At 43.5% G+C, this 23,131-nt stretch overlaps 2 protein-coding genes across 2 annotated transcripts in view; one reads left to right on the plus strand and one right to left on the minus strand.

The window, feature by feature from the left end:
* Positions 1-10,296, minus strand: part of gatm (glycine amidinotransferase (L-arginine:glycine amidinotransferase)) — a 51,945-nt gene extending 41,649 nt beyond the window's left edge. Inside the window, exon 1 of the mRNA XM_069911958.1 lies at positions 10,121-10,296. Within this exon, the coding sequence (XP_069768059.1) occupies positions 10,121-10,162 (42 nt within the window). The 5' untranslated portion in view covers positions 10,163-10,296. The remainder of the gene's footprint in view (positions 1-10,120) is intronic.
* The window catches only part of LOC138749913 (long-chain fatty acid transport protein 2-like), a 36,570-nt gene continuing 22,701 nt past the window's right edge, over positions 9,263-23,131 (plus strand). The window contains exons 1-4 of the mRNA XM_069911956.1: positions 9,263-9,788; positions 14,960-15,169; positions 17,105-17,263; positions 22,495-22,619. Coding sequence (XP_069768057.1) covers positions 9,326-9,788; positions 14,960-15,169; positions 17,105-17,263; positions 22,495-22,619 — 957 coding nt within the window. The 5' untranslated portion in view covers positions 9,263-9,325. The remainder of the gene's footprint in view (positions 9,789-14,959; positions 15,170-17,104; positions 17,264-22,494; positions 22,620-23,131) is intronic.

Consider the following 23,131-nt stretch of genomic DNA (forward strand, 5'->3'; position numbering starts at 1 on the left):
TTACCCCTTTTGGCTTACTTATCCTACACAATTCCATATTATTTTCCCTAGTGAATACTGACGAGAAGAACTCATTTCCCACCCCTCCATCCCTGGGTGGTCATTATAAAGATTGGTGAAGATTTCTGCTCATCCAGCACTAACCAGAGCTTTATCAACTTGGCCTCAATTCAGAGAGAGTGAGAGAGCACAAACCTTACTGTATCACAAGAATCAGCATTGACTCATGCCTGAGATTTGAGAGAACAAGGTGGGACTACACCAGTCACGAGAACACATGGTGCAGTATCCTGTGTGCAGAAACATGCATAATGTCAGACCAGTTATCAGGAGTTGGCAAATGACTTGTTCCTGCTTCCATTTCTGCTTTTAACTGGTCCAAATAAGCACAAGCCAAGCTACCCTGTGCCTACCAGAGATGTAAACCGGTTCAGTCCAGTAGTCTATAAATATACGTAGTTTAGAAGAGAGGACCAATAAGGGGCAGGCTGTGCCTCCTCCTTCCCACAGATATAGGGAGACATTTTAAATAATGATAGAAATTTGGGGTATGCAGCCAAACTTCTGACCGTGGTGACCTTTCAGTGAATGTTGGCAACACCTGCTACATAAATCTCTCTTGTCAGCAAAGTCTCTTCTCAAAACCCAGATTCACAGCTTCCTTTTATTTTTAATCTGACTTTCATTATGTCTGTCTTTATAATCAAAACTTTAATAAGACCAGGTTAATTGTGGAATGTAAGTAACAGCTTCCACGGAGGTAGTGGCTCTCAGTCACTTCTTGTCTGTACTATTGGTTTTCCTACTGCTTGTTTTTTTTCCCAGTCCTTTATCTCTTTTTAACATTAACAAATAAATAAGGGTGTTGATGACTGGATGTGCAGTGCACCCTAACTCTTGCTCTAATCTTTATTGGAAATTCACTGAGCAGGCCCAAAGTTACCAATTCTCGATGACCAAAAATTGTTGCCCGTTCTTTTTCTCCCATTGCCGCTGTGCCACCTACAGCAGAGAGTTTATTTGCCCAGTGTAATATTGGATTCCTTCTTCTCAAAATCCAATTGCAGTAAAAACAAAGAAATGCTGAAGGAGGTCGGCAGATCTCGCAGCGTCATTATGAGGTAAAGATGTATTATCGATGTTTCGGGCCTGAAGCCTTCCTCAAGGTATGAGTCAAAAAACAGACAGGTGTCTGGGAGGGGGGGAAAGTACAGACCAACAGACAAAAGGTGTTAATTGGATATGAACAATAGAGAGAGAGAGGGGAAAGGTGAGAATTGATTGGGGGAGGGGGGTTGTTTCTGGCCCTGTGAAAGGAGACACTAGGGGTTTTTATGCACAAAAGCCACGTTATCAACTGCTCAAGTTTTTTTTTAAAAAAGACAATTAACCTTTTATGCAGAGGACGGAAAAAGCAGCTAGCACAGTCCTTTTATGTAGCCCAGAGCAGTGTGCCTGCTTCCCAGGGCAAAAGGGTTGTGTAGCACAGCAGCGGCCGCCATGCGAAATCCCTGCCACCCTGCTGCCTGACAGCCCCCCTGCCCCACTACCTGAGCCCTGCTACCTGACAGACCCCGCCCCATTGCCTGAGCCCCGCTGCCTTACAGCCCCCACCCGGCTACCTGACAGACTCCCAGCCCTGCTGTCTGAACCCCACTCCCTGACTGCCCCCACCACCTTGCTGACTGACTGCTCTCCTGCCCCGCTGCATGACACTACCCCTCCCCCCCGCCCTGTCGCACAGTTCATGGAATCTACAAGCTCCCTACACCTAGCATTGAATGAAGTGGTGCTGTGGCAAGGAGCCTGCAGTGTCCAGGCCATTTGGTCCAATGCCCAAAGGGCAGCGTGAGGGAGTGGGCAATGTGAGAAGCATGGCAAAGTAAGCGAGCATAGCACTGACAGCTCCTCCAGCCTCTCTATGACAGTATAGTGGGGCAATGGGGCTGTCAGCACCATGTCAATCATCTTACCTTCCTATTTGGAGCCACTTTCAGTGGCAATCCTTTTATGCAGGAGGTGGAGCAACTTTGCCCCCTCCCCAGGCAGAGGGAACGTGGAGCAAGTTGGACCAGCCAATCCTCCTTTGGACCTTTTATGGAGGTAAGTGGAGCATCTTAAAAGCAGAGGAAACCTGTCTTTACAAATCACTAATTTTCACTAATAAATGGCTGAGAGAGAGAGAGAGAAAGGGAGATAGAGTTAGAGAGAAGGAGACACAGGGAACGATGGAGGTGTGGCAAACAGAAACTAGAGAAGTTGATGTTAATGCTATTCAGTTGGAGTGTGCCCAGACGGAATATGAGGTGCTGTTTCTCCAGTTTGTGGGTGGTCTCCACCTGGCAGTGCATGAGACGATGGAAAGACATGTCAGCAAGGGAACGGGGTGGAGAACTCAAATGGGTGGCCACAAAATGTCAATAATACATCTTTACCTCCTGTGGACGCTGCGAGACCTGCTGAGGTTCTCCAGCATTTCAGTGGCTTTACTACAATCACAGCATCTGCAGACTTTCGTATTTCATAACATTTGCACTGTCAGTTCCCTCGATAGTTATATACCCCTGGTCAATTAATTAATCTTCTCTGTTATGTGTCAGAGTCTGAAACATAACCTCATTAGTTAACATTTAATTACTAAAACATTCAGATTAATACAATTTGCAATCTCAAATTAAACAATGTTTCCCAAGATATTGAGTTAAATGTTACTAATTCAGTATTTGAGATTACAAATTATATAGTTTTTGTTGTTCAATAATATGTTGTCCAGGTTTTACCTGTAATAAATGATTTGCAGGTAAATTACTCTCACTCTCCTGGATTAATGTAAAGAAAACAAAGGCAGTCAAATTTGGATTCTATTCAAGTGAAAGTCTAGGAAGTTCACCAAACTCACAGGGCACAACAGCAAAGCGACTACATGATTTGAATACCATCTGAAATCATAACTCTTAGGGGCATAATAAGTTATTTTTGCCTGCTTCATTATTAATCAGTCTGATCTTGGTCTCAGTTCCACGTTCCTACCTGATTCACGTGATGCTCAACTCTCCAATAATTTGTCATGATGGAAAGGAAGAGGGTGAACAGTGAGGGCAGGTGCTGGAAGAAGCATTGGGGGGAGGGAAAATGAAAGAGTTGCCCAGGGAGTTATGAAGGGAATGACGCCCACAACATGCTGAAAAGGGAGGAGAGGGGAAGATGTGTTCAGTGTGGACTCTGAAGGTGACAGAATGTAGAGGCTGATTGTGTGAAAAGTGAAGAGCGGGAAACCTTATTCTGTCCAAGAGGGGGGTGAGAACAGAGGTGTATGAATTGGGGCTTTGTTAACAGTATAGGAACATACAATTCAGAAAGAAAGAAGAAATTTCAGACCACAGGTGATGTACCTCTTCCCTCTGTACCTGACTCCCAAACAGCCCTTCCAGGTTTATCAATGATCCATGTGCACTTCTTCCAATCTAGTGTTCATGGCATGGTCTCTCCTATGCTGAATAAACCACAGATTTACAGAACCCCAGTATTCAAGCCACAGATGTGACTCTGGGCTTCCTGTCACTGCCAATTTAATTTGCACTCTCACTCTCTCTGATCTATCGGTCTGTGCCTCAACATGAGCTTGGGAAATGGAATCTCATCTTCCATTTGGGTATCTTGCAGCCTTCTGGACTATACACTGAATTCTACAATTTCAGCTACAAGTAAAATCCCCATAATCTGGAATTTAAGCAACTGGCAAAAAAAAAATTGTGGAATTAAGTAAAAAATACAAATGTTTAAAATTGGCAGGCCCCCCCCCCCCCCAGAGGTTTGTTCACCAATTACGCAACACATAGTTCTGAAACAACTGGCAAATTCACTTAGTTGACATCTACCAATCCCCTAGGTGCCAGAAACCGAGGGTTTTATAGTACCTCAATTGCTCTGTCTGTATCTGAGATACTGGCCCAGCATGTTATTTTTCCCTTCTGGAAGCAGAGAACATGTCCAGTCTGATGTTTCCATTTGCTCATTAACCAGATAACATTGATTACAGCACATGACCCTATCAGGGATATCCCACTTCTTTTGTCTTTCTTCCATTACCTCAAACAGTAACCATCTCTATTCCCACAGAGGCTGAGGATTTGCAGCATTTACAGTTTTTGTGTTAGATTTTCATCTGCTTTTTGTTTGTGCCTTTCACACAGATAACTGGCACTGGTTGCCTTTGCAGCTGTGTGAGACAGGTTAGTTTTACCCAACTAGCAATGATGCAATGTGTATTGAGTGAAGAAGGATGAGAGGAGACTTAATAGAGGTCTGCAAAATTCTAAGAGGCATAGATAAGGAGGACATCAAACTGGCACTGGTTGCCTTTGCAGCTGTGTGAGACAGGTTAGTTTTACCCAACTAGCAATGATGCAATGTGTATTGAGCGAAGAAGGATGAGAGGAGACTTAATAGAGGTCTGCAAAATTCTAAGAGGCATAGATAAGGAGGACATCAAACTGGCACTGGTTGCCTTTGCAGCTGTGTGAGACAGGTTAGATTTACCCAACTAGCAATGATGCAATGTGTATTGAGCGAAGAAGGATGAGAGGAGACTTAATAGAGGTCTGCAAAATTCTAAGAGGCATAGATAAGGAGGACATCAAACTCTTTTTCCCAGGGCAGGAGTAGCAAACACCAGGGGACAATTCTACAAAGCAAAGAGAGACATCAGGGTTAAGTTTTTTTACACGGAGAGTTGTGGGTGCCAGGAATGCATTGCCAGGGGTGATGGTGGAGGCTGAAACATTAAGGACATTTAGGAGACTCTTAGACAGGTACATAGATGAAAGAAAAGTAAGTGGTTATGAAGTAGGAAGGATTTTGGGTTTTTTTGGTAGGAATATATAGGTCAGCACAACATCAAGGACTGAAGGGACTGTATTGTACTGTAATGTTCTATGTTCTAATCTGGCTCCAGTCCAGAGGAACCTCAGGTTTGGATGTTTGGTGTATGCACTTGGCTAAGGAGCAAATGGTGCAAAGCCATCATCCAGGGGACTATGTCCAAATGTCTCCAAGCCAAATACCAAAAATTCCCAGTCCTTGGAAGAAGTTCTTCCTCATCTGTGTTAAATGGCTGACCCCAATTCTGAAAATACCTGCCTTGGTTTGAAATATTCCTATGGGAAAGTTCCTCAGTGTCAGTAGCTCAGAGTAATGATTATAAGAAATGTTCAAATCAAAATATACATCTGAGCATTAATTAAATAAATCTTGTGGGCAGATCTCAGCAACAGTAGCTGTTTTCTCACAGCAGAGGAGGGGTGTCCCTACTTTGTCCTGGTGAAATTCCCAGGAACTCAGGACCTCCTGGGCCTTTCACACCGCAGTCCAAGATCCCGGGAATTTGCCCTCCCCAATTTAGGGGGGGTCCTGCCCCAATCGACGACACATTGCACAGGTTCAACCCCCGTCCGTCAGTTTTTCACCTGCCGCCCCTCATTCCCTCCCTCCCCCATCTCCTGGCCACCCATTGCCCACGTCCCCCCGCCCCGCACCCCGACACATCCCGTGGGGTAAATAGCCGACTTCATTTACCATAATCCCTCATGGAGCTGAAAACGCTCTGGGAAATACAGATGCGTGAGGAATTATGGTTAATGAGGACGGCCATTCATCCCACATTGTGCTGCCATCACGATGTGATGAAGTGCCCCGTTGTTGTTAGGAGGTAAGTTTCTTTTAACTTTAATCGCCTATATAACACAGCATGCAAGTACTGACGTCATGATGCTTCCCTGCTTGGCCATTTGGCTTTTCACACTGCAGGGAGAGGGTGGTCCAGGAAAATTTCCCAGGTCCTGTTTAAAATTCCCGGATGGACTTTTTCACAACAGTTTCCTGGGAAAATATCCAGGGAATCTCCATTTTACAATATGGTGTGAAAAGGCCTGGTGACACAAAACTTCCAGATCACCTCAACCATCACATGTTCTTTCAGGGAAAGAAATCTGCCTTTATCTGTGCCAGCCGAGGTGTGACTCCAAACCACACCTCAGAAAAAGCAAAATTCTCTGCCCTGTGCCCAAGGAAGAAGCATAGTGATTATCAGAGGTGGAGAGCATGAGCAAATGATAAATTCTAGAGAGTTACTAGCCCCTTTCACACTGCCAACTCTCCTAGGAAATGGGAAAAATTGCAGGGCAAACTGAACCCGGGAGCCTTTCACACTGCACTAGTATTTGCAGGTAATTGGGCAATTTGGGATTTTAAGAGGGTCCCGCCTTCTGAAATGACGTACAGTGCTTTGACAGCCCAGCTGACAACGGAGTTACATTTCACAGCTGTCAGAGCAAGGCCAGCCGCGCCGACTGATGCATAGAATAGTGAGTTGAATCACTACACATAAGACATTGGTATGAGATTAGAGATTTTGGAATATTATATTAGTCGGTGGAAGTGCTTTTTAAATCAAGATGCCTGACAAGTTTTTATTAAACTTAGGTGTTTTGCAATCATTGTTTAAATGATACAAAATTATTCCATTATTGCACTTATACAACCCGAATACTTAACGATCGGAATCCCATCACGCCGGGGGAGCGGGCGCCGTTCCCTCAGGCCGGTCCCCTGGGTAAGTAATGTGACTGTTATTCGAAGTGGGGGACTTAAACCGCGGAGGGGAGTTCAGTTCGTGTTTGGATAGTGTGGGAAGATGGGCGCCGTTTTAACCGTGTGTTCCCTCGGCAGCCTGGTGTGCCTGTGCACCTTGATAGATGTAGCTGTTACCCCAATTCGAAGAATTCTACACTCACTAGATTGATCTATACATTCATTTTGCTTCTGGGCACTCTTGTGGCTTGTAGTATGCTGGCACCAGGAATAGCAATACATCTAAAAAGATTCCAAATTTTTGTGACGAACTGCGCAGAGGGGCAACGGGGCTGTCGGGATGGTGCGGGGCAGTGGGATGGGGGAGATGGGGCAAGAGGAAGGGGGAGAGATGGAGGGGAGGGAGGGAAATGGAGGAGGAAGGATGCTGATGGGCAGCGAAATAGAGGGGAGCTGTCTGCGCCTCTTCATCCACAGGAGTTTGCAGAGGTTTGATATGACATCCAGAAACCTGGCAAATTTCTACAGATCCCTCAGAAAGTGTGCTGACCGGCTGCATCACTGTCTGGAATGGGGCACCAATACTTCTGAGTGTAAAGCCCTTCACGGGTAAAATTCTCCCCACCATCAAGGACATCTATGGGGAATGCTGGTGTCAGAGAACAGCAGCAATCATCAAGGATCCTTATCACCTAGCACATGCTCTGTTCTCGCTGCTACCATTTGGAAAGAGACACAAGATGTAGACCAGCAGGTCAGGAACAGCTGCTACCCTTCCACCATCAGACTCCTCAACGATAAACTCAATCAAGGACTCCTTTCTCTTACTTTTGCACTTTATTGATTTTTTTTCTCTCTCTCTGTATTGTAAGTTTATTTACATTTCTTTATTTGTTTATGTGTGTACGTTGAGTGAGTTTTAAAAATTGCATTGCCAATAAGTGATAATTCTGCCTTGTCCGCAGGAAAAAGAATCTCAGGGTTGTACGTGATGTTCTGTATGTACTCTGACAATAAATCTGAATCTAGATATTTGGTGGGTGCCTGGAATGGGCTGCCAGTGGTAATGGTGGAAGCAGATACAATAGCGATGTTTATGTGGTTTCTAGGCAGACCCACGAGTATGAAAGGATGGGGGGGGGGGGGGTTATCCATCAGTGCAAGTATCCTGAAACACCCAATCTTATGCTCTGCAAACCAAATCTCAGTTCCATCGCCAACATAAAAACGGTAAAGGTTCCATTATTGTAACTTAATACTTCATTTAGAACGTAACGTACATGAATTTCTATAACTTTGTCAACCATAAGGAAGACATAATAAGGCACTTTCAGGTGACCAAAATCCCCTGATGTAAGACCACATATTATGCCCATATGCAGCTGTCGGGAGGCCACTTGAAAGCGCAGGAGGCGCATGCGAGGTGAATTTGTCACCCTCCTCCGGGAGGAATAATCGCAGGAGAACTGAGGTCCCTCAGAAAGCGACAGCTAAGGGGATGACAGTCAGCTGGCGCAAGGGCAGCCAGCGTGGTCTGTCCCCGCGCTGACAGCCTGTCCCAGTCACCCCACGGTGTGCGGACTGAGAGAGGGCTGTGGGCGGGACGACCCCACACTGACAACCCGTGCCGGCCGCCCCACAACGTGGGGACTGATATCAGGCTGTGGGGAGAGAGCGGGGCAGCGTGGGGATCAGCCAGCCATCCCAAACCTGGCAGCCCGAAAGGACAGGAGCCGGAGTGCGCTCGGAGGCGCCTCCCGTGAAGCTGCCCCTTTCAGATGGCCACGTAAACGACCATTCCACAGGTCTGAACCCGCTTTTGCAGGCACATTCTTGGCGGAGAATACACCTGAAGAAGCCTTCTAGTCGCCACTTTGTCCAGCGCCCCTCAGAGAAATGAACCCCAGCGATCGCGACCCCTGGTTTACAAAACCACTGCTCTAACCAGGAGCCTCAATCAGGTGTCAGAAATAAAACCTCTCACACATGAGTCTCTTTAAAACTGATGACACGACAAGCTTTATTTACAAGTCTGCAGAGTTGGACTTAACTGGTTTCTCACCAGTTAAGCCCCGATACATACAGTGCATTGATTTTTATACCTTTATTATTTGCCCTTCCCCTTCTTATTAATACTGTTTTAATTGGTTAGTATTACAAAAACATTCTAAGTATAACTGCATTATTAATGATCACGTTCGTTACGTACGCTGTGAACTCTACATTCACTGAATTCTGTTTCTCACACTTCTTATCAATCCTTTGTCTCCTGCATGTCTCTCACTATGACCATGAAAAGATAGGTTTTTAAAAAAAACATATTCAGCAGCTCCTTCTGTCCTTGACTGCTAGTAAACTCTCTGTCCATTCTGGCTTCCCTGTTTATGATTAATCATCACATTTTAACTTAAGTCTTTTTAACCTAAATTCTCTATATCACATCAGGGAGCAAAGATTTTGCTTTCATCTGGAGGCCGAGGAGACGGCTCTCCCTCAACTTTCCTTCTCCTCTTCCTCCAACACCGTTTACCTCAATCCCCCTTCTTCTCCCACCAGCTGTCTCCTTCTCCCTCTCCTGTCGGCGTCCCCCCCCCCCCACCTCCCTTCACGAGCTGCCTCCACCACTCCCCTTTTCCCTCCCCCTCCCTGCTCCCCTTCCTTCCTCCTTCGCCTCCCCCCCTTCCTCCCCACCTTCCCTTCCACTCAGGCAGTGCCACGGGATCGGTGTCAAGCTGGGATGTTTGTGGTGTGGCCGCTGCTGTCGATCTTGGCCCTGCTGCGGTCCCTGTGGCCGCACCTGTGGGCGGACGTGGCGATCATATGCTGCGCACTGGGCTCGTCTCTGCGGCTGTGGTGGTGGTCCCGGCGGCGGCCACCCTTCACGCTGCTGGATCTGTTCTTGCGGCGGGCGCGGCAACAGCCGTCGCGGCTATTCCTGGTGTTCGAAGGCCGGGAACTGAGCTACGGGCAACTGGATGCCGACAGCAGCCGGTTGGGTTGGGCCGTACTATCCGCCGGGTCTCCTAGCCCCGGGGACTGCGTGGCCCTGCTGCTGTCTAACGGGCCGCTCTTCTTAGCTGCCTGGTTCGGCCTGGCCAAGCTTGGCTGCACCGTCGCCTTCCTCAACACCAACCTCCGAGGACAAGCCCTGCTACACTGTTTCCGCAGCGGCGGCGCCCGCGTCCTACTCACCGACCAAGGTCAGACCGGCTGCGACCGCGACACAATCTCTTCTTTCCCCCCCCCCCCCGGGGGTCCCGCGACCCCTCCCCCATCTCCCCCGCCCCCGGGGTACCGCGACCTTCCCTTCCCTTTCCCCCCCTTCTCTTCCCCCCCCCTTCTCTTCCCCCCCCTTCTCTTCCCCCCCCCTTCTCTTCCCCCCCCTTCTCTTCCCCCCCCCTTCTCTTCCCCCCCCCCTTCTCTTCCCCCCCCCCTTCTCTTCCCCCCCCCTTCTCTTCCCCCCCTTCTCTTTTACCATTGCCTCCGGTCCATTAAAATCTCCACCTCTGCCTCTCTTTTGCTCTTTACTTACCTGGAGAAACTTTTCACATCCTCTTCTGATGCTCACCAGCATTCTTTCCTATTTCATCTTTTCCCTCCTTATTGTTCTTCCAGTTGCCTTCTGTTTGGCTTTTAAAAACTTCCCAGTCCTCTTGCTTCTCACTAATTTTGCTTTTCTGCTGTTTTTGATCTCCCTTGTCAGCCACTTGCCTCATCCTCTCTTCAGAACACTTTTTTGTAACTTTTTATTTATTGCACTATGAACCACATCAGCAACATCATGTTCTTCATTAAATATACATGGTGACTTTTTTCCTCTCCCTCCCCTCCCTTCCCACCCCCCTCAAAAACCAATAAATATTAAACATACAAAATACTGAGAAAACAAAATCCACAAAGAAAAGTCATATCGTCCACTTTTACTATTTATTTTCTTGTCACTTTAGGAGATGCAGGTACGAAGTCGGCATTTTCTGGGGTCATATTTCATATATGGTTCCCAAATTTGTTTGAACAATGTATATTTGTCTTTTAGGTTATACGTAATTTTTCCCAATGGAATACACATTCATTTCTATATGCCATTGTTGTATTTTTGGGTTCTCTTCTATTTTCCAAATCGTCTTTATGCAGTTTTTTGCTACTGCAAAGATGACCATCATAAATGTTTTTCGGGCTCTATCTAATTTGAGACCTAATTTTTTGTCTCTTATATTATTTAACAGAAAAAATTCTGGGTTTTTTTGGAATGTTGTTCTTTGTAATTTTGCTTAATATCTGATTTAGATCTTCCCAGAAAGTTTTCACTTTTGCACATGCCCAAATTGCGTGTATTGTTGTTCCAATTTCTTGCTTACAGCGGAAGCATCTATCTGATGTTGTTGGGTCCCACTCTTTTAATTTCTGAGGGGTGATACATATAACCATATTAACAATTACAGTACGGAAACAAACCATCTCGGCCCTTCTTGTCCGCACCGATTTATGTGAAACTCCACTAATTCCACCTACCTGCTCCCTGCCCATAACCCTCCTACCTCCTCACATCCATGTACTCATCCAACCACCTCTTAAATGACAAAACTGACTCTGCTGCAACCACCTTCTTCTGGAAGGTCATTCCACTCAGCCACCCCTCTCTGAGTGAAGAAGCTTCCTCTCATGTTACTTCTATAGTCTGTGTAACCAATTATATAGTTTCATGTGTAATTTTTTTTACGTAACTTTATTTTATTTGTTCATCAAAGTTATTACATACAATAAGAAAAATACATATTATGAACGATAAAAAAATTTTCCTTTATAAAAAAAAAGAGAAAAAAAGAAAAGAACCCCCCCCCCAGCCAGTTTCATGCGTAATCTTGTATTTATTGTATTCCTCATAGTTCCTGTGCATAGCTTTTCCAACTGTAGCCCTCCTTGTTTGTATCTCTCTGTTAGTTTATCGAGCGGTACTCTCAATTTATTTTTTTTCCCCCTTACATAAGAACTTCCTTTTTATTCTCTTTAGTCCTACAATGAATTTCTCTGTCAAGAGAATTGGTAACATTTGGAATAAGTATTGTACCCATGGAAATACATTCATTTTGATGCAATTCACCCTCCTTATTAACATTAATGGCTGATTTTATATTCTTTCTCTTTTATTTTTATTCCTTTTATTTTAGTTTCCTTTCTTATCAGCTCTGCCAGTGGTTCTATAGCCATGGCGAACAATGAGGGGGATGATGGGCATCCCTGCCTAGTTGATCTGCTCAAATTAAAATAATTTGATACATATTATTTTACTACTATTTTTGCTAACGACCCATTATATAGTGCCCTGATCCAATTAATAATATTTTTACAGGAGTTTACATTTCTGTAGCACTTTAAACAAATAGTTCCACTCTACCCTGTCGAAGGCTTTCTCTGCATATAGCATAACCGCCACAGTTAGCCTTTTATTCATTTGTGTTGCATGAATTAAATTAATAAGTTTACAAACATTGTCTGCTGCTTGTCTTTTCTTGACAAATCCAGTTTGGTCCGCTTTACCAATTTTGGTACATAGTCAGTCAATCTGTTTGCTAATAGTTTTGCTATTATCCTTTTTCTGTAGTGTCAGTAAACTTTTCCTTTTAATTTGGTTGTGTATTCCATTAGTGTTTATGGTCATATAATTAATTTGCCTCCTCGGCCCCTCCATCTCCTTTCTTCCGTTATTATTCTTTAAATTTCTCTTCTCATCTCAGTGCGTGACGACACAATTAGAAAACAGAATACCCCAAAAAAAACTCATAACAAATGACACAAAATATCCTTCTAACCAAAATAGCATTAAACCCCCCCCCCCCCCCCAATTTTGGGTTGCCCTTAATCCCTTGCCGGACAACCACAACCCCCCTTTCCACTTGGTTTGCGATAATAATTGCAAGCGTCAACCAACTTTGCAGTGATGGATCTTCCCCCCCCCCAGCCACCCCCCCCAGAGAAACACTATTAATTTTCTATAAATATAACAAAGCTCTTTTTTATTTTTTTTCCCCCTTTCCCCTTTTTCCCTTCTCTTTTCAACTTTAAACTTCTGTATTTACATTGCCTTTTTTATTACTTATTTTTATACATTTTTTTGGCAATGTTTTTTAATACTCCTCCTCATCTCATTTTCTGTCCGGCAATCGTTCTGTGAATCCTTGGCCTTCCTTTGGATCTGAGAACAATCTGTTCTGTTACCCCGGGATGAATACCTTAGCCTTTCTTCCACAATATTGTTTTAGCTATATTAAACTCCTTCTGCTTCTTTAAAAGTTCAAAACTAATGTCAGGGTAAAAAAAAAAAATTTTTTTGTCCCTTGTATTCCAATGGCTGTTTATTTTCCTTTATTTTGTTCTTTGCCGCTCCAATATTTCTTCTCTTGTTGTGTATCTTAATAGTTTTATTAATATGGATCGCGGCTTTTGGTATGGTTGTGGCTCTGTGGGCTCTTTTGATTTCTATTCCATCTTGTAATTCTTTTGCTCCCAAAACTTGTGGGATCCATCTTTTTATAAATTCATTCATGACTGTCCCTTCTGCACCCTTCACACCCACTATTTTGATATTATTGCGTCTACTATAATTCTCCAGCATATCGATTTTCTGAGATAAAAAATACTGTCTCTCCTTGATTTCTCACTCTCTTTCAATTTTCCTCTTAGTTCATTTATTTCCATTTCTACAGCTGTCCCTCTTTCTTCCACATCTTCTACTCTTTTTCCTATCTCTGCAATGGTCAGCTTTACTCTCTGCATTTTATCTTCTGGTTTTTCCATTTTCTTTTTAATTGTGTTAAATTCAGTTGTTAGTATCTCTTTTAATGCCCTCATATGGCCTTCAAAATGGTCCTTATCTATGGTCTGTATGTCTCTTTTATCTTCTTCCTTTTCTGGGTCTTTTAACCCTCTTCTCTGTGTCTCTTTTTTTCCCGTTGCTTCCTCTCTGGCTCTCTCAAATGAGCCGGCTGTGTCCCGCTGCTTGGCAGTCTTTTTTAATACTCCTCCTCATCTCGTTTTCTGTCCGGCAATCGTTCTGTGACTCCTCGCACATGTGCAGTTGCGTCTCCTTTTCCGGCTCAGTGAGCTATTTTTGGAGTCCGCCACTGGGGAGGTCGCCGCTCTGCCGGGCACTCACCAGCTTCGGGGCCCAGACAATCCTCTTCATGGGATCTCCCTGCTCCCGTGAGCAGGTAAGGCCTTCTTCTTTCCTTTCTGGCATTTTTCTCTCTTCTTCATCTGTCGCTCTGGCTTTTTCTGGTCTTTCTTGGTTGTTTTATCTTACTGTTCTTCTACTTTTTAATTGTTGAGCTTTTTTTTTCCTCTGGAGAGGCCCGTTCTTCCCGACCGGCCACTACTCCATCACGTGACTCCTCTCTTCAGAACACTTTTTCATCCTTGGGATGATTTTGAACTGTGCCTTCTGAGTTAATGTCAGAAACTCCAGCCACTGAAGCTACTGTCTGCTAGTGTCCTCTTTCCCATTTCCTCCCTCATATCTTTATAGACCCCTTTATTTTACTGACGCCCCTGATTTTAATTTCTTCTTCTCGAACTGGAGGGTGACTTCTATCATATTAGGATCACTACCTCCTAAGGATTCCATTACCTTCAGCTCCCCTTATCAACTGTGGTTCATCACACAACACCCAATCCATAATTGCCATTTCCCTAGTCAGCTCGGCCACAAACTATTCTAAGAAGCCATCCCAAAGGCATTCTACAAATTCCTTCTCTTGGGATCCAGCACCAACTTGGTTTTCCCAATAACCTGCACATTGGAATCCCCTATGAAGATTGTAACATCGATCTTTTTGCATGCCTTCTCTATCTCTCTCTGTTGTTTGCATGCTACATCCTGGCTACTGTCTGGAGGCCTGCATACAACTCTCAAAAGGGTATTTTTATCCTTTACCCTTCCCTTCTGACCCAAATGGTCAGGCACTGTACCAGAAACCTGACCACTACGACTTGTCCCTGGTAGATTGTCCTCTCCAACAGTATCCAAAACAGCTTATTTATTGTTGAGGGGAACCCCTTTACTTTTGTCTTTCTCTTCCCATCCCCTTCCTCACCTTCTACCATGTTATTGTTATTAAAATTTTAATGTCTGGCTTTGTTAACCATGTGACTAGAGTTGTGGAATGTTGAGCTGTTAACAAATAAGGAATACAAAACATTTGTTTTTGCAGTAGCAGCTTAAACATGATTTACATTTTAAAATAGTTTTAATGTAATAATATAACGCCCCCCAGAGAAAAAAAGGTACAATATTTGCTGTCATGCAAGATGGACAAATGATTATTTGAGTTAAACTATTTTCAGTTATTTCGATCTCCTCGTTTATTATTTCCAGATCATTTGAGTGTAGTGGAGGAGGTGTTGCCAACTCTCAGAAATGACAATGTGACTGTTTTCATCCTGGATGGCAAGTGTTCCAGAAAGGGCATTGAAAATTTGAATGAGAAAATCCAAGCTGCCTCTGACGAGCCACTGCCTCTGCCCTTGAGATCAGGTGTTACATTCCAAAGCCCTTTCGTCTACATCTTCACTTCGGGAACAACAGGTATAAAGTAAAACATGAAAATCCGCAGATACCGTGGTTGAAGTAAAAACACACACAAAGCTGGAGAAATTCAGCAGGTCATGCAGCGTCCTTTATATAGCGAAGGTAAAAATGCAGAACTGACGTTTCAGGCTGGAGCCCTTCATCCAATTTGTTGCTCCTTTTTGTGGCCTTCTCCATATCGCTTAGACTGGGTGCAAATTGGGAGATTGCTTCACTGAGCATCTTTGCTCTGTTCGCTACAGTAACAGAGACCTCCCAGTAGCCAACCAATCAGTTCTGTGTCACACTCGCATGTCTGTCCAAGGCCTTATGCACACAAATTGGAGGAACCACACCTTATTTTCCGTCTGGGCACTCCCAGTCAGATGGCATTAACATCGACTTTTCTAGTTTCTGCTAATCAGTTCTCCTTCCTATCCTTGATCTCTGCTGTCCCCTCCCTCTCTTCTCCACCTATCACCTCCTGCCTTATGACCACCCCACCCCCTCACTTGTTCGGAAGCTTACTGACATTTTCCCACACCTTGATGAAGGGCTCAAGCGCAAAACAACGGATATGTATTTTTACCTTTGCTACATAAATGACATTGATTGACCTGCTGAGTTTCTCCAGCTTTGAATGTTTTTATGGCAGTTATGAAGACCATCAGACTGTCACATCCTTCCCCAACCCATTCTCTACCAATTTAAAGGATTAACAAGGGGGAGGGGGAAATGAAATTTTTTAAAATGATGATTAATTGTTTCATATTTTAATGAACCATTGATATTTCCCTGAAAAACCAGGTTTTCAAAAAAAGTATTCTTTGAAGTTATGTAAACTGAGCCAATAAACATTCTTTCTTGGATTACAGCACAGAAACAGGCTCTTTTGGTCCTTCTAGTCTGTACTGATCCATTTTTCTGCCTAGTCGCACTGACCTGCACCCAGTCCATAGCCCTCCATACCTCTCCCATCCATGTACCTATCCAAGTTCTTCTTAAATGGTAAAATTGAGCCGGCATTCACCACTTGACCTGGCAGCGCATTCCACACTCCCACCACTCTCTGTAAGAAGTTCCCCGTCATATTTTTCTTAAACCTTTCCTCTCTCATGCTTTATCCATGTTTGTATATCACCTTCCCTAAGTTTACTCTGTTTATCCCCTTCACAATTTTGTATACCTCTATCAAATCTCCTCTCATTCTTCTCCACTCCAGGAAATAAATTCCTAACCTATTTAACCTTTCCTTATAACTCAGTTTCTGAAGTCTGGACAACATCCTAGTGAATCTTCTCTGCACACTTTATATTTTATTGATATCTGTCCTGTAGTTAGGTGACCAAAACTGCACTCAATACTCCAAATTTTGTGGAGGAGCAGGAAGAGAGCCCTGAGTGCAGTGATGTTTAACTCTTTACTTTATTATTCAATGGATATATTTTTCTGGTGTCACTAACTTTACATATTATGTGTTTGTTAAAAGAAGGTTTACCATATATACTCGTATAATAGTCAATCCCATATAAAAGTTGTCCCCCTATTTTTGGCCCCATTTGCCCATCCAAATGCCCGACACCCTGTCTGCCTGCCTACTAGAGTTCCCGGCCACTTGCCCACTAGAGCTCCTGATGTCCCAGCTGCCCACCCACTGGAACTCCTGACATTCCTACCCTGGACCCTCACCCCGCCGCCTGACCACTGAAGCTCCTGACACCCAAGGGTCCTTGAATTTTCCACCTAGTCCAGGCCTTCTGAGCCCCCTTGAACGACTTACTGCAGTCAAAAGTATGACATGTAAAAGTTGACCCCCGCCCCTCAGAAATTTGACCTGAAGGACAAAAAAAAACTCAACTATTGCTCAAGTATATATGGTACTTACTGAGATAGTGGATTAAAATAAAAGACCTGTCAAAGAATTGTTGTAACCCAATTATCTTTGGTTTAAAGGTTTGCCTAAAGCTGCCATCATCAGTCATTTACGAGCACACCGAATGGCAAACTTCATGGCAGCATGTGGACTGTCCTGCTCCGACACCTTGTATCTCACCCTGCCTCTGTACCACAGTTCAGGCTCCTTACTTGGAATCTGTGGCTCTATTACTTCTGGTATGAATTTGAATTTAAACCATTTCTTGACTCTTTGTCCTTTCACTCCTTTGGTCTTAACGGCTGTTCTCCAATTTCCCTCCCCCACCCCAACTCCTGTGGGTGCTGGAAATGGGAGAGAAAGATGGGAAAACAGCCCCCAGTTATCAGGATTTATTCTCCCCATGGGATTGTAGGAATCTGGATGTGTCTGTACAAGTCTGTCACTGTAGTTCCCCTATATCTGGCAGCTGTTAAGGAAACTGTCGGAAATTAATACAGTGAAACCTCGTTAGAACGTGATTTGTTAATCCGCGGAATCGCTTAGAGTGCAGCTGTTTGTGGATCCCAAACATTGATTTTAGGATGCCAGGCTAACAGTGGCTAACAACCACAAACTCAAAACTGACTCATTTACAAGATGTGTATGTTAATATGTGGAGTTTAAAGTCTTATTATAGGGTTTGAGTCTCAGTATTCTGATTTCCTGCTTCCTGAATCATGACACGTATGTATCTGTTCCGCATCTCAGCTGTTACGCAGTATGAAGTCTTGGACCCCAACTATCGTATACTAATGAGGTTTTACTGTATAAAGAGCAGTGAGGAACAAGCAGCCTATGTCGTGAACCAGAGGAGTCCTGGACAGGTAAAGGAAAGGTCAGAGTGGGCAGATGATACTCCATCACAAGAGTAAGTCAGGAGCATGAGGAGGATCTGAGAGGTACTTTTGTACTAGATCCACAAGAAAGGGCTCCCATGATACCTGGATTCTTTTTCCCGCCACAGGTCGGTGGAAGTTAGAAGGTGTACAGAGACCAGAATATCCATCAATCCTTTTACTACAGGGATCTAATCCTGGAATTTAGGAGATATCAGAATTCCCAGAGGCATTTGTTCTGTTTACCTTATTTACGCTCTCATGATTTATATACGTATCAGGTACTCCCTCATCCTCCTTCATTCCAGGGAGAAAAGCCCCAGCTTGTCCCTTTAAATCAAACTTCCCGGAACTGGTAACATTCTCATTAATCTTTTCTGTACCTTTTCCAGCTCGGTGACATCTTTCCAAAGGCTCAGTGATTTTTAAAACCTGCCCTCACTACTCCAAGTGTTGACTCACCAACATCTTGTACAGTTGTAATATGACATCCTTGATCAAGTACTCAATGGCCTGACTGATGTTTGGCATCTTCTTCACCATCTATCTCCCTGCATCACCACTTTTGTGGAACTATATACCTATATCCCCCTCTTTCCCCCCCCCCCCCCCACCCCCCCCCCCCCCAAGTCTCTCTGTTCTACAATACTTACAATGCAAGTCCTGCCCTGGTTTACCTACCAAAATGCAACACCTCACACTTCAGCTGTTCCTTGCTCCATTTTATTAGTTCATCTAATCATGTTGTCATCTCAGATAACCTTCCTCAGTGTCCATTATGCCACCAATTTTAGTGTCATCCACAAACTTGCTATCCAAGTCATTAATATAGATGACAAGCAACAGTGAACCAGCGCTGAATCACAGGCTTCCAATATGAATAACAACCCTCCCCTACCACCTTGTGACTATCAAGCAAATGCTGCATCCTGTTAGTCAAATCATCCTGGATCCCGTGCACTATGACCTTCTGGACCCGCCTATATTGCGGATCTCATCAAAGGCCTTGATAAAGTTTATGAAGACGACATCAACAGCCTGCTCTTATACTTGGTCATCTCTTCAAAGAGCTTAATCAAATTCATGAGATCTCCTACTCTCAAGGCCAAAATGTCTCTCTCTAATTAAATGCAGAAATGCTGGAGGAACTCAGCAGGTTTTGCAGCATTCATAGGAAGTGAAAATATTACCGGTTTCGAGCCTGAGCCCTTATTCAAGGTATGGAAAATGCAGACAATGCCTGATTAAAAGAAATGGCGGGACTAACTATATATTTACCTCCAAAGGAAGTTGCAAGACCTAGAGAGTTCCTCCAGCATTTCTGATTTTTACTACAATCACAGCATCTGCAGACTTATGAGTTTCACTCTATCTTGAATTAATCCTTGTATTTCCAAAGCATTTACATTTTCTCTCTCTCTCGCTCCCCCCTCTCTCCCCTCTCCCTATAAAATCACTGGCCTTTAGTTCCCTGGTTTGTCTGTACACTCCTTCTTAAATAAAGGCACAACTTCAGCACTTACCAGTTTCCCAGCACTCCACCCATGGTTAACAATGAGGGAATATCACTGCCAGGGCCCCTTGCTAAAGACTTCCAATACACTGAATCAAACCCTGGGAACTTATCTACCATTATGCATTTTAAGGCCTGCAGCACCTCCTCTCTCATTGCCTGGATTCTCTTGAACGCGTGACTATTTAATTCCCGAAGTTCAATTTTTCACCACAGTAAATACAGATGAGAAATATTTAACATGTCGCCCATCTCCCATCAGTCACACTGATCTTTTTGGGTGCCAAATTCTCTACCCTGTTTCGCTGAGCACCTTCGCTCTGTGTGCATCAGTGACAGGGATCTCCCAATGGCCAACCATTTCAATTCTGTGCATTTTAGAGGGGATAACATTGAACAATGAGAGTTTTCTTCCTGAACACTTTTGGGTGTATTTTATGGATTTTAGGCGGCTGATCGTGAAAATTACTTAAAAAAAAAAAAAAAAAATTCCTGTCATGTACTTTTTTTTAGATATAATCTATTTTTGTGATTTCCTATCATATTTTAAGTCTACTAGTATATTGCCCACAAAGCAAGCTGTTTTGGTCAGTCCAAGCAGGCCTGGCCATGCCGTCAGTGCAGATGCTATGCAAATGTTGTCTTAGGCCTGGGCATGCTTCATCAGGATAGATGCAGACAGGCTATAAGAGCAGCTCACATATACAAATACTGTGAATTGCATTGATATAGATTGATGCACATATTCTTCAGGCAATAGCATAATGAATGTACTTCACAATAGCATTTATTGTCTTCAGGAAGATTCAGTACAGCCTTTCCCAATGCATTCTTTCAAGATCTATTGTATTTCTTTTCAGCAAATAGAACCACAGTACCATAGAATGCTACAGCACAGAAAACAGGCCATTCAACCTTCTGGTGTGTGCTCACCACTATTTTGCTAGTCCCACTGACCTCCCACTTCGTAACCCTCCAGACCTTCTCCCATCCATGTATCAATCCAATTTATTCTTAAAACACAAGATCAAGCCCACATTCACCACATCAGATGGCACATTCCCACCACTCTCTGAGTAAGAACTTTCCTCTAATGTTCCCCCTAAACTTCTGCCCTTTAAGCTTAAAACTATGACCTCTCATATTTATCTCCCCAAATCTAAGTAAAAAAAGCCTACACATATCTATCTATACCTCTCATAATCTTGTAAACCTCTATCAAATCTTCTGTCATTCTTCTTTGGTCCAAGGAATAAAGTCCTAACCTGTTTAATTTTTCCCTGTAACTCAACTCCTGAAGACCCGACAATGTCTTAGTAAATCTTCTCTGCACTCTTTCAATCTCATTATATCCTTCCTGTAGTTAGGCGACCAGAACTGCAATATTCCAAATTTGGCCTCACCAATGTCTTAACTAACTTCAACATAGCATCCCAACTCCTATACTCAATACTTTGATTTATAAAGGCTAAGATGCCAAAAACTTTCTTTGCAATCCTGTCCACCTTCAGGGAACAATGTATCTATATTCCCAGATTTCTCTGCTCCTCCGCACTCCTCAGTGCCCTACCATTTACTGTCTATTTCCTACTTTGGTTTGCCCTTTCAAAGTGCATCACCTCATGCTTGTCTGCATTAAACTTCAACTGCCATTTTTTGGCCTATTCTCCCAGTTGGTCCAAATCCCTCTTCCTCACTGTCCACAGCGCCTCCTCTCTTTGTGTCATCAGCAAACTTGCTCATCCAATTTACCACATTATCATCCAGACATTGATGTCTACAACAAACAGCAATGGTCTCAACACAGATCCCTGAGGCACACCACTTGTCACAGGCCTCCAGTCTGAGAAGCAACCATCCACTACCACTCTCTGTTTTCTCCCACACAGCCAATTTTGAATCCAGTTTACAACCTCAATGGATACCTAGTGTCTTAACCTTTTGAACTAACCTCCCACATGAGACAATGTTAAAGGCTTTACTAAATAGACAACATCCATAGCCTTTCCTTCCTCTACTTTCTTAGTAACCTCCTTGAAAAACTATAGGATTTGTTAAACATGACCTACATTCACAAAGTCATGCTGACTGTCCTTAATCAGCCCATGGTTGTCCAAATACCGCTACATCCTATCTCTCAGAACTCCTTCCAATAATTTACCTACTACTGACTTCAGGTTCACTGGCCTATAATTACCTGGTTTATTTTTGGAGCCTTTTTTAAACAAAGGGTCCACATGAACTACCCTCCAATCCTCTGGCATCTTACTCGTGGCTAAGGATATTTAGAATATATCTGCCAGGTCCGAGGGAATATCATATCCGGCCCAGGGATTTATTTCCTGTTAGACAGCAGGCACTTCAATCTCCTTAATCTCCATTTGTTCCATGACCCTTCTGTTTCTTTCCCTCCCTTCCTTATTCACTATGCCAGTTTCCTGAGTAAATACTGATGCAAAAAAATGTTTAATGATGAATATTTAACGCCTCTTGTCGGAATTTAGGAATTGAAACATATTGAATGTTGAAAGGCATCGATGGAATAGATGTAGAAAGGTTGTTTCCCATGATGGGAGATTCTAGAGCAAGAGGGCTCAACTTCAGGATTGAAGGGCATCCACTTAGAATAGAGGTGCTGAAGAATTTCTTTAGCTAGAGGGTGGTAAATCTGTGGTATTTGTTGTGGAGGTCAGGTCATTGGGTGTATTTAAGGCAGAGATTGATAGGTTCTTGATAGCTTAGTGGGGCTGAATGGGGAAAATGGATCAGCTCATGATTAAATGGTGGGACAGATTTGATGGGCTGAATAAGCTATTTCTGCTCCTATTATCTTACGGGAAAAAAAACGAGTCTGTTCATCTTTCCCTCAACTATACCTTCACATCTCTAGTTTTGTAAACTTGCTTTGCCCTGTCACAAGTACCTTTATAATATAGATATTATATAAATACTCTGATTCTTTATCTCCACTTACACAGGAAGTTACACTTATCAGTTTATAATGTAAAAATTAGCAGAAACCTAAAGCATAAAGTGATGAGTTTTTTTCCCCTTTCTGTTTTACATTTCATTGAAACAGGTGCGACTGTTGTCTTGCGTAACAAGTTCTCTGCCAGCCAGTTCTGGGATGACTGCCGAAAGTACAATGTGACGGTTATCCAGTACATTGGGGAGCTGCTGCGCTATCTCTGCAATGTTCCAAAGGTAAACAGGGCTGTCCATGGAATCATAGAATTGTTAATGGACAGAAGTAGACCATTTGGCCCTTTGATACTGGTGGCTGGTGCAACAATCCTATCAGTCCCGATCCCCATCTGTTGATACAACCTTGGGAAATTGAAGGCACTCAACTGTCTGTACTTGCTCTTCCATTCACTCATTCTTGGCTGTTTCGTAAATACTGGTACTAATGCAGCCCTTGCCACCCAATTAACCCACAACCCTGGTACATTTTTAAGGGTGGGAGGAAACTGGAGTACCCGGAGGAAATCCATAATAACTTGTTAGCAGGGTTTGTGGCATTACTTGAGGTAAATGTTGGCAGGATAAAAGTGAGGTTTTGTAATTCATCATCTGGCTTCAGTCCCTGAAACAATGTGCAGAAGTGATGGTGTTTCCTTTCATCATGTAACAGCTGAAAATAAATAAAAACACAAAATTATCTTGAAATCAAAGGTCAGGCATTAAGATGGGCGATTCACTTAGATCCGTGATGC

The sequence above is a fragment of the Narcine bancroftii genome, chromosome 14 (genome assembly GCF_036971445.1).
Source record: "Narcine bancroftii isolate sNarBan1 chromosome 14, sNarBan1.hap1, whole genome shotgun sequence".
Lineage (NCBI taxonomy): Eukaryota > Metazoa > Chordata > Chondrichthyes > Torpediniformes > Narcinidae > Narcine > Narcine bancroftii.